General features: G+C 45.0%; 2 protein-coding genes across 2 annotated transcripts; both read left to right on the top strand.

Annotated features, from left to right (window-relative positions):
* Nucleotides 1-227: 227 nt before the first annotated feature.
* LOC125550697 (importin subunit alpha-1b) lies at nucleotides 228-4,810 on the top strand. The gene is made up of 11 exons (XM_048713766.2): nucleotides 228-565; nucleotides 671-767; nucleotides 1,290-1,381; nucleotides 1,478-1,609; nucleotides 1,698-1,883; nucleotides 1,966-2,129; nucleotides 2,206-2,284; nucleotides 3,022-3,150; nucleotides 3,388-3,515; nucleotides 3,624-3,995; nucleotides 4,104-4,810. The coding sequence occupies exons 1-10, from the start codon at nucleotides 338-340 to the stop codon at nucleotides 3,991-3,993; spliced, it is 1,605 nt and encodes a 534-aa protein (XP_048569723.1). The 5' UTR covers nucleotides 228-337; the 3' UTR covers nucleotides 3,994-3,995; nucleotides 4,104-4,810.
* A 574-nt stretch (nucleotides 4,811-5,384) lies between these two features.
* LOC147990273 (uncharacterized) lies at nucleotides 5,385-6,162 on the top strand. Its single transcript, XM_087537802.1, has 2 exons — nucleotides 5,385-5,480; nucleotides 5,560-6,162. The coding sequence occupies exons 1-2, from the start codon at nucleotides 5,385-5,387 to the stop codon at nucleotides 6,160-6,162; spliced, it is 699 nt and encodes a 232-aa protein (XP_087393928.1).
* The last annotated feature ends 4,328 nt before the right edge of the window (nucleotides 6,163-10,490 follow it).

Genomic DNA, 10,490 nt, shown 5'->3' with positions numbered 1-10,490 from the left:
TGGGTGAGTTAGGATCCCCGCAAAACCAGCAAGTAGCAGTAATAACCGTCATAAAAAGAACAAATAGTACCGCAAACTTGCGAGCCAAGTACTCCAGCCTTTCAAAATTCAAACTCTCCAACTATTTCCAGATGTACCCGTGCGATACCGTGTACATCCAGCTCAACAACCGTCATACTCCCAACTTTTCCTTTCGTGCCCCTCCTGAGCACCTATAAAATCCCCCCACCTCGCCCACACATCTCCCCCTCCCGTTCCCCTTTTTCGAATCGAGCCCAACCGCATCGTGCGTGCGCACCCCCACTCCTCCCCCCTAGGGTTTCGAGGTTCTCCGACGATGTCGCTGCGGCCCAACGAGCGGGCCGAGGTGCGGCGCAGCCGCTACAAGGCGTCCGTCGACGCCGAGGACGGGCGCCGGCGGCGGGAGGATCAGATGGTGGAGATCCGGAAGAATCAGCGCGACGCGAACCTCCAGAAGAAGCGCCGCGACGGGTTCCCGGCCGGCGCCGCGTCCGCTGCCGGTGGCGCGCCGCAGATGGGCCACTCCTCGGCTCTCCAGCAGAAGGTACGCCCCCCGTCCCTCGTTTTCTCTCTCTCGATCTGGTCTGTTCGTAAGGGCTCTGATTGGGGATTCTCGATCTGACTGTTTCGGATCTGTGTTCGCGTGCAGCTGGAGGGCTTGCCCGCGATGGTGCAGGCGGTTCTCTCGGACGACAACGCCGTGCAGCTCGAGGCCACCACCCAGTTCCGGAAGCTGCTCTCCATCGGTGAGCCTTGAATTTACATCTGCTGATGTCTCTGGAGAATATTTTTTGCCCTAGTTGAACTACAAGGGATGAAATTAGGATGGTTTTGGTGAAATCGTGGATTAATAACCCGAGAGGTCTGCCAGTTCTAGATTTGCGTGTGGGCTCGTCGCTAAACCACCAGTATAGGTCTTAGTTTACTTGCGTATTAGGTGGGGGCAAAATCAATTACTTGTCCCCATATTACTCTCTGAGATTTAAAATTCACTGAACGTGTCAATTCCATTCATCTTTTGGATGCTCCTGCACCGTATCATAGTTTTCGATTTAACTGTTGCCTTTTTAAATCAATGTTCTGCTGATCTTCTGAGTCAGCTGTTTGTCGATCTAGGTAACATTGTTACAGTAATGTGATCCTGCAATGCTTATGAAAATAATAATTAGGGAAACAATGGATGCTTGTTTTTTTGGCTTACACCATTTGTTGAATATTCAACACTGATTATTTGGTTCGCCTGCTGATATGTTGCTCAATGTTTGTAGAGCGAAGCCCTCCAATTGAGGAAGTGATCAACACAGGCGTGGTGCCTCGCTTCATTGAGTTCCTCACACGGGAGGACTATCCCCAACTCCAGGTGAGAACAATCCTTATGATGAAGTTATGTTAATTTATTGTAGTTGCATTTAATCACTCAAAGTGGCACATGTTTACCTAATTTTTTCTGTTACAGTTCGAGGCTGCATGGGCGCTCACCAACATCGCGTCAGGCACATCAGACAACACCAAAGTGGTGGTTGAGTATGGTGCTGTGCCCATCTTTGTCAAGCTACTCAGCTCTCCTAGTGAGGATGTCCGCGAACAGGCATGAGAACAACTCAGAAGTTTTTTTTTTCTTTTAGAGGCTTTACGACGTGATGCTAATGTTGTATGTTTCATATTTGTATTTTCAGGCTGTTTGGGCTCTGGGGAATGTTGCTGGTGACTCTCCAAAGTGCCGTGACCTTGTGCTTGGAAGTGGTGGTCTGTTCCCTTTGTTGCAGCAGCTCAATGAGCATGCCAAGCTCTCGATGCTCAGGAATGCCACATGGACACTCTCCAACTTCTGCCGTGGGAAACCACAGCCAAATTTTGAACAGGTTTAATTCTGTGAAGTTGTCTCACTGATTGAACTTGCTATAACAATGATGCTTATGAGTTGATCTGTGTGTGCTTGGGCAGGTCAAACCGGCTCTCTCAGCACTGCAGCGCCTTATCCACTCTCAGGATGAGGAGGTGCTAACTGATGCCTGCTGGGCTCTCTCGTACCTTTCTGATGGAACTAATGACAAGATCCAATCCGTGATTGAGTCTGGTGTTTTTCCTCGGCTTGTGGAGCTTCTCTTGTAAGAGCATTTTTCATGTTCACCTTTTCCCTCAGCTACATATGGTTGATGTGCTAACTCCTATTATTTGATTTAGGCACCCTTCGGCTTCTGTTCTCATTCCAGCTCTGCGCACGGTGGGTAACATTGTCACTGGTGATGATTTGCAGACTCAGGTCAGATCATTTGAGGGCTGTTCTCTTTTTATATATTACCTGCTGTTACTTTGATGATTAAAGCTGTAATTCCTTGTTATCCATGTGGTAGTTAGTAGTACCTTGGGTATTTTACTGTGTGTCCTCAAATGTCTATAAATTTTAACATGACTTATAGCTCATGAAAGTGATAAAATAACTAGACAGCTATTGTAAGTTCTACAATGTTTGTTTATGTCGGAGCTTATTTAGCTATGTTGGTTGTTGAATTGCAGTGCTGGTTCATGGAATTTATGATTCTTAGATGTGTTTTGTTGAATAGCAGCTCATTTATTTAGCTTTGTTGGTCCCTCTCTTTTCATAATTTAGATGAATTGTTTGATAATTCTTTTTCCTGCTGTGTATAATCAATTCAAACTGCCAAGCTGGATTGTCATCTGGCTTCTGTTACTAAAATTATATTTGGTTCTGGTGTCCCCACTGCTGGCAATGTATGGCAACTGTTTTAAATGATTGTTGCTATGACTCATGTGAGCATGGTAGATGAATGTGCTATTAGTATTTATCTATTTTTCTGTCCAATGCTTAGTTATTTTGATCTACTTATCTATTTTTGCATAAAGGCTTATTTGATGAATACATAGCTGTTCACATGCATTAGTTAACTAGGTTTGTAGTACCATACCTGTGTTTGCAATTTCACTTTACCTGATATCTTGTTGTTCTGTGTTTGTATTTAATAATTTATCTCGATGCAGTGTGTCATTGATCACCAAGCACTTCCCTGTCTCTTGAACCTCTTGACTACCAACCACAAGAAAAGCATCAAGAAAGAAGCATGCTGGACAATCTCAAACATCACAGCTGGTAACCGGGACCAGATTCAGGTTTGTGCCCTGTGTTGTCAGTTTGTATAGTGATATTCTCTAAAAGGAAAGGCACTGGCTTGTATTGCTTAGCACCAATTCCACAATCCTGTACATCCAACCTTGTTTTGAGAAGCCAGTTTCTCTTTTTTCATTGTCATCTATATAAATTAGCAAGGGATCCATTGTTAATGTTCATGCTTGAGTTGTTTTCTTTATAGAGCATACCACAGTTCTAATTTTTTTGTTTGTCTCCAGGCTGTTATCCAGGCAAACATTATTGGTCCGCTGGTCCATCTCCTGCAAGGTGCTGAATTTGACATTAAGAAGGAGGCAGCTTGGGCAATTTCAAATGCCACTTCTGGTGGAACACATGATCAGATTAAGTATGTGAACTTCTGTTTTTTGCTTCTGTTTGTGCTTTGTTATTGTTACTAGTACATATTTTCATGCTGGTATTCTAATATCATTTGTCTGCATGAAATGTTGAGCAGGTATCTTGTTGCCCAGGGTTGCATCAAGCCGCTCTGTGATCTGCTCATTTGCCCGGATCCCAGAATTGTAACAGTTTGCTTGGAAGGTCTTGAGAACATCCTGAAGGTTGGGGAGGCAGAAAAGAACCTTGGAGCAGGGGATGTCAACAACTATGCGCAGATGATTGATGATGCTGAGGGACTGGAAAAGATTGAGAACCTTCAGAGCCATGACAACACAGAAATATATGAGAAGGCAGTGAAGATGCTTGAGTCCTACTGGTTGGAGGAGGAAGATGAGGTCATGCCCTCAGGTGATAATGCCCAGAATGGCTTCAACTTTGGAAGTCAGCAGAACTCGGTTCCATCGGGTGGGTTCAACTTTGGCTGAAGGTATGATATTTCTCTTGAGCCATTCAAACAAATTTAATGGTATATATGTGTTGCATTGGGTCGGTCATGGTGGTCTGGTCGGATTCTGATGTTACATTATTCATGCAGATACCCGGTTGGACGTGTACCTTAGCTACTTGCTTGGGACTAGTCAGATTTGGGGAGGTCTTTGTCGTTCGAGTCATTGTTGGGTCCTGTCGGTCTGGTCTCAAGCAGTCGTCAAGTCAGTCTAAGCAGGGTCAGTCCTTGGGCTGCATCGTCGGTGGTGCAGCTTGGTCAATGGTCAGTCTTCAAGGTCAACCGGTCGGATCATTTGGGTTCTGCCTCACCAGAGGACGTCCAGAGCCGCATGTGTTGTCGGGAGAGTCGGGTTTTGCCTCCTAATATAGCTTGAACCAAAATTATATTGATATATCTGTGTGAGGTAAAAAGAACCTTGAAAGATAGGGTTTTCACGGTTGTTGGTTGTGTCGGTTTTTGTCAGAAGTGTTTCTGTGCTGTATTAACTTGTCGAAAGAGTATGGAGCACACCTTATAAACATCAAAAGCAACTGGGTTTTGGGAGTCCCATGCTGGTCTATTCGTTGGTTTGTTGTATGTTCAAGTTTTTGTCTTGTCAGTCGTTTCCACTCTGTTTGGAGATTGTTCCACGTCTGTCTAGCGAAAGAGTAGTTGTATCACCCTGTGGTGATGAGTTTGAGTATATGGTTGGAGAGCAGGGTTTAAGTTGGTTCCCACTTTTACTGCGGAACCTGGTTTAGTGATGTATGATTACGGTCATGGAACATAGACGCAAAAGAGGAAATTCTTGGTTACATTGCCCATGGTCCTATTGTTTTTTCTGCACTTCTCTTTATGTTACTTCTTTTGAAGGTCTATATATGAAGCACATTTTTTTGACCTTTGATTGTTTCTGGTCGTGCCTGGTGTATTCGATCATTGCATCTCACCTGTATCCAATCAATCACGGATGATGATTGGCGGCCATGTGTGGATGGAGGTCGCTCCGCTGGATCCGGTCGGTATCATACGTCATCTATACGTCATCCGCCACCTCTCCCACAGTCAGCGACTGCCAAACCGATTTGAGCCAACTCCCTCCTCACCCGATCATCAGTCCCATGGCGTGCAATGAAGCTTTCGCCTGATGACGTCCTTGAACTACACAAACACTATCAGTTTGATGTAGTTAACAAAATATTAATCCCAATCATTGAACTAACGCGTATTTTGTCAGAAGCGTTGGCAAGCTTGGATAATGCCATCACTTCTCATGCAGAACATTTTCTCAGAATCCCCATAGTTTAAGAGCAGTTTTGAAAAAGGCATTTCTTTGTTTTCAAAACTATGAATCATAGTTTAGCTCATTTTCATGCTTAGACTGACTTAATGGCTATTCCATTCCCGAGCTCGCCCCCACCCTCACCGCCCTTGTACTGCGTCGCCGGTGCCGCCGCACGCTGGTCCGCGATGGGCTCGTCAATGGTCTGTGGATTGGGGATATCCACGGCACCCTCGGCCCCAGGCAGTCATCGAGTACGTAAGCTTGTGGCGCAAGCTACAGCTGGTCGTCCTCTTTGATGAGCCCGATCGCCTCATCTGGAACTGGACAACCAACGGATCCTACACCGCCAGCTCTTGCTATCGCGCGCTGTTCCACGGCTCCACCGCGCCGCCATGCTGGAAACTTCTCTGGAAAAGCTCGGCCCCTCTTAACAACAAGGTCTTCCTCTGGCTTGCTTACCTCGACCGATGCTGGACCGCAGAGCGGCGTGTGCGCCGCGGCCTATCCACCGACCCTACCTGCATTCTCTGCGACCAGGAGGTGGAGTCGATCGACCACTTTCTCGCCGGCTGCGTGTTTTCTCGCATCACCTGGCACGAGATTCTCTCCTGGTGCCGTCTAGTCGCCCCGCCGCTTGATGGCACCGCGAGCTTCTTCGCATGGTGGACCGCGGCCGCGGAGGCCTCCCCTGGCTCTTTGAGAAAAGGCCTCAACTCCATCATCATGCTGACCGCCTGGGCAATTTGGAAGCATTGCTATGCGGCCATATTCGACGGCCTTCGCCCCTCCACCGAGGTCCTGATCAAGAGCATCAAGGACGATGCCCACCTTTGGGCCAAGGCGAGCGCCACCGGGATTGCTAGCATCTTACCTGTAGCTTGACCCCCTGCTTCGAGGCTGAGCATCCTCTCCCTCTGCTCATCGCTGCGCCCTCCCAGACACCGGCTTGTGTACGTCTGCGAGGGTGCACCCTGTAACTCCCTGTAACTTCTATTTCTTCTCTATCAATGAAATGATACGCTGCTAAGTGTATTCCCCCCAAAAAAATGGTGTATCAGAACGGTTTATTTGGTACAACAATATCTTTTTGCCTCTGGTTTCACATGCTCCCCTAATAGTGCAATATCCAACAACATGACTTTTTCCTTATATCGTCAACTGACCTAGCAGAAAATATGCTCCCCCCTGTGGTTCATTCTACTCCCTTTATAAGGAGGTGATGCAATATTTTGTGCTCTTATATTATTCTAATATGCCGAAGAACCAACCATTAATCTTTTCAAGTGTTTTCAACATAGACAATGGCATGCATATTAGGTTTATTGCTTCTATGAGATATAAAAATGGAGCTGCATAGGCTCGTCAAGGTATTAGTTTTCTCCTTTCCTTTCATTTCTTTCTTGTGACTTTTTCAACATTAGTTGGATCAACTAAATTAAAAGGGGTGAAACATGCTATGCTTTCTTGCGTACAACATCTGGACATACATAGAATACAAATTAGGAAACTAGTATTACTAGGTATATCATGAAACATGCTTACACAATATACGCCCTCCTTGCCAAATTAAATTCTATATAGCATTATTCAAAAAACATACTTTATAACCAAGTTTGTAGAGAAATGTATCAACACTTACAAACACCAAATCAAAACCATAGATTGATCACCTGAATCATATAATTATTTCTTCGCGAGCCACAAATTTTCCAAGAAACATAGTCAACGTACTATCTTCAAGGCCATGTGGCGACTTCTCTGGGGTACTGGGGTACTTGTAGAACCTTTAGGAAAGGAAACACAAACGTAATTTTGGGTCCTGTAAATGGTATCAACTAAAAATGGAAATTGTTTGGTTAATCTAGCGTAGAAACAACCCCCTTGCAAGATCCGCGCAATGACCAGTGGCATACCGTCGTTTGTTGTCACCACCGTCACTCTCCAGGGCAATCACCACAACAATCCGTGAGTTCCTCCTCCTAGATCTTCCCGAGTTGGATGCTGATGTCTGGTTTCATGGCGTCAAGCGGTCGCTGCATGCTCCACGCCGTCATCTTCAAGCAGGCCGTCCGAGCTTACCCTTATGTAGAGCTTCAGATGGAGCAGAAGAAGGCAGTTCCTCAACCTTAAAAGCAGTCTGAGTACAACCTCTTAAAAACGCCCGGGTCGAAATATGTCTTTAAAAAATTAGTAGATGTTACCAAAGGGAGTGGGGATACGCAAAAAGGAAGCGACTCATAGAATGACATGCAAATAGAGCTCTTGAACATTTTCGTTAATCCATGAACAAAATCTATGTACGTAGATACATGGATCCGTACATCTTAATCGGAAAAGAATCAATAGAAGGAAGAAGAATCTTACGAAAATAGCATGGAATAAGGTTTGATCCTATTCATGGGATTCCGTAAATATCTCATTTCAAAAATCAAAACAATCGGGACTTTGTTTGAACACAGTACAACGCAAACGCTCATATATACACATATACTCACCTCTATGAACGCGCGCACACACACATCCTACCCATATGAGCATCTCTGAGAGACTGAGTCGACATATCATCTTGAGATTTTATAAAGTCACCGTGAGCGCCTCATAGTCGACAGGAACGTCTCGGACTTGAACCTTGATGGGCTGGGGATACCACTGTTCACCTAACCATCTAACCGGTTGGTTCGCGTCAATGGCACATTTGGTTACCTGCAATTAGGTCCGTGCAGTGTAAAAGTGGTCCGTTTGGTAGCCCGTATTAACTGTTTGGCCTGCACAACATGAATCTTAAAGCATCCCGTTAGGAACGACCGAATTGACCGTTTCCCTTAGCCATGCTCGAATGATGCAGGGGAGGGGACCACGGCGCCGAGCTTGCACGTGTCTCTGAAAGTGGGGAGGGAGGAATATGTGAGAATACCTAAAGATTTCCCTTAGAATATTTTTAACTGAATATGTGAGAACGAATTTTTCAAACCAACAATTTTGATGTGTTAATTCTTCACACCCTAAAAATCTTCATGATACAAAGGTGATCATGTCATCGCAATATTTGGCCATGATTCGATCATGATAATATATGCATTGGAAATTAGAATTAAGATGACCAACCCATTGCAAAATTTATAAGTAATGGGATGAAGAACACACTTTTTTTTAGCATAATCATCTAAATTCTCAAGCCACACTCTAGTCTCTATCATGTCTATGCTTCTTGCAATAATTTTCATTCCTAATTTGCATTCTTTCACAAGGTCTATGTTCTTCACAAGAATTGACACGCTTATAACCTTATAACCTTTTTCTCAGAAATTTATCATGACTGGTGCAATCATCATTAGCATTAATGACATTCATGGAAAGCATACTAATAACATTTAATCACCTCTTTAAATTATTCCTTAAATACATCTTCATTTTTTGGGTTCAAATTCAATGTTTTCAGGATAAGCTTTGTAAGGATAACCAAGTGCACTCATTTTCATTTTGTTTTTAAACCAAGCTAGTGCAATAAAAACAAGAAAGTAAAAATCAAAATTGCAAGATCTAAAGAAGATACCTTGAAGCACTTCCCTCCCCGACAACGACACCAGAAAGAACCTGATGTTTACTACATAAATTTATTCTTGTAGACTTTGTTGGGCCTTTAAGCGTAGAGTTTTGTAGGACAACAAAAAAATAATTCCATAGTGGATGCTCTAAGTTTTATCAATCCACAGGAGGTGTAGGATGAAGGTGGTCTCTCTGGAACAACCCTGCAATCAAATGCAAGCGATCTCTTGTGTCCCCAATGCCTTCACTGGCGCCACTTATGAGCCAAGGCCAACTTCAATGCTCAAAGCCCGCCACCAACATTCGCTCCAAGGAACCCTGGAGGGCAGCCAAGCCGCCTCGCCTAACATCGACTAAGGCGATGGTTCACCTATGTCCTCCGAGACGTGCTCGATCGTCTGAACCACGTAATTGCTGAAGAAGCCCAGGAGGAAACATACGTCGTGCTTGGTACTCTGGTCCATAGATCTCAATCATGACTTGCATTTATCTTCGAATGACCTCTAGGATTGTATCTTCCACAATGCGGAAATAGTCATCAATGTTGTTGGTCGATCATCTATAGGCAAGTACTCAAACATCTGCGACACACTTCATCAAAAGGATCACACTTATTTCTTTTGATGCACTCCTCCTCAGTTTAAACCCTGAATCATGCTCCACAATAAATTTTGCACTGGTGTTGAAGAGACTTCGGTGCATCCAAAATCACCGCCGAAAATACTTCTCCAAATAGGTTGAATTGGGCGCAAAGTAATCATTCATAAGCTTGGCATAACCCACTGCTCTACCTCAATTGATGTACGAGCGATCGAACTATGATCCTAGTCTCGGTCGCGGAAGGTCCTCCTGGACCATCACGACAATGGCCATTTCAAAATCATCATCGTTTTCTTCCCCCCCTTGGACGAAGAGTCATCAAATAACATCTTCCTTAACCACTGCATCTACACTATACAATATTCCATGTTGAATTTGATTGCAACAAACAGCAAGAACAATGAAAAAGCAAAATAAATAAATAAATCTTGCCTGTGCAATTCATCCAATGCTATGCGGGCGGAGGAGGTGAGAGCCTCGACTGGCGACACTGAGGCGACACCGAGGCTATGGGTGGACAGAGGGTTGTGGGATGGTCTGCAGGCTCTGAGGAGGAAGAATCTCCTCCAAGCCGTGCTCGCCGGTGGCTGACTAAGCTCACCGCGGTCAAACTCCGGCTTTCAGAATTCGCTAGTGCAGGCACGTCTGGTGCCGCCTAGATCCTCCGTGGGTGCACAAAACCAAGCTCGAGGGTGGCCTTTTTCGTTAATGAGAGCGTAGCGACGACATGGTAGATATGGGGTAATTCCAGCAGTGGCGTCACCGACAAGCGAATCTAACTTGGCCCGAGAGGACGACAGGGTGTCGACGAGCGTGCAAGGTGGTCGGCAGGGAAAAGTCCCGTCGGCGTGAAGGGCGTCGAGCAATATGAAAGCACCGCATGAGAGGAAATTTTTGTTGAGAATTTGTTGTGGCCGCTCAAATTTGAGAGCCGACGGAGGGTTCTCCTCAACTTTTTGAGGAGTTAAAAGCTAGGTGTGGCTTAACTCTTAAAAACAAAATCTTTTGAGGAGTTAGCCTTTTAGGGGTTCGGCTAGCGACACCCTTAAAACTTCTCAAAGCAT

This window comes from Triticum urartu, chromosome 1A (genome assembly GCF_056163025.1).
Source record: "Triticum urartu cultivar PI428250 chromosome 1A, HENAU_Tu73, whole genome shotgun sequence".
NCBI lineage: Eukaryota > Viridiplantae > Streptophyta > Magnoliopsida > Poales > Poaceae > Triticum > Triticum urartu.
The sequence above is the reverse complement of the archived record's forward strand: the minus strand, read 5'-3'. Positions and strand labels throughout refer to the sequence as shown.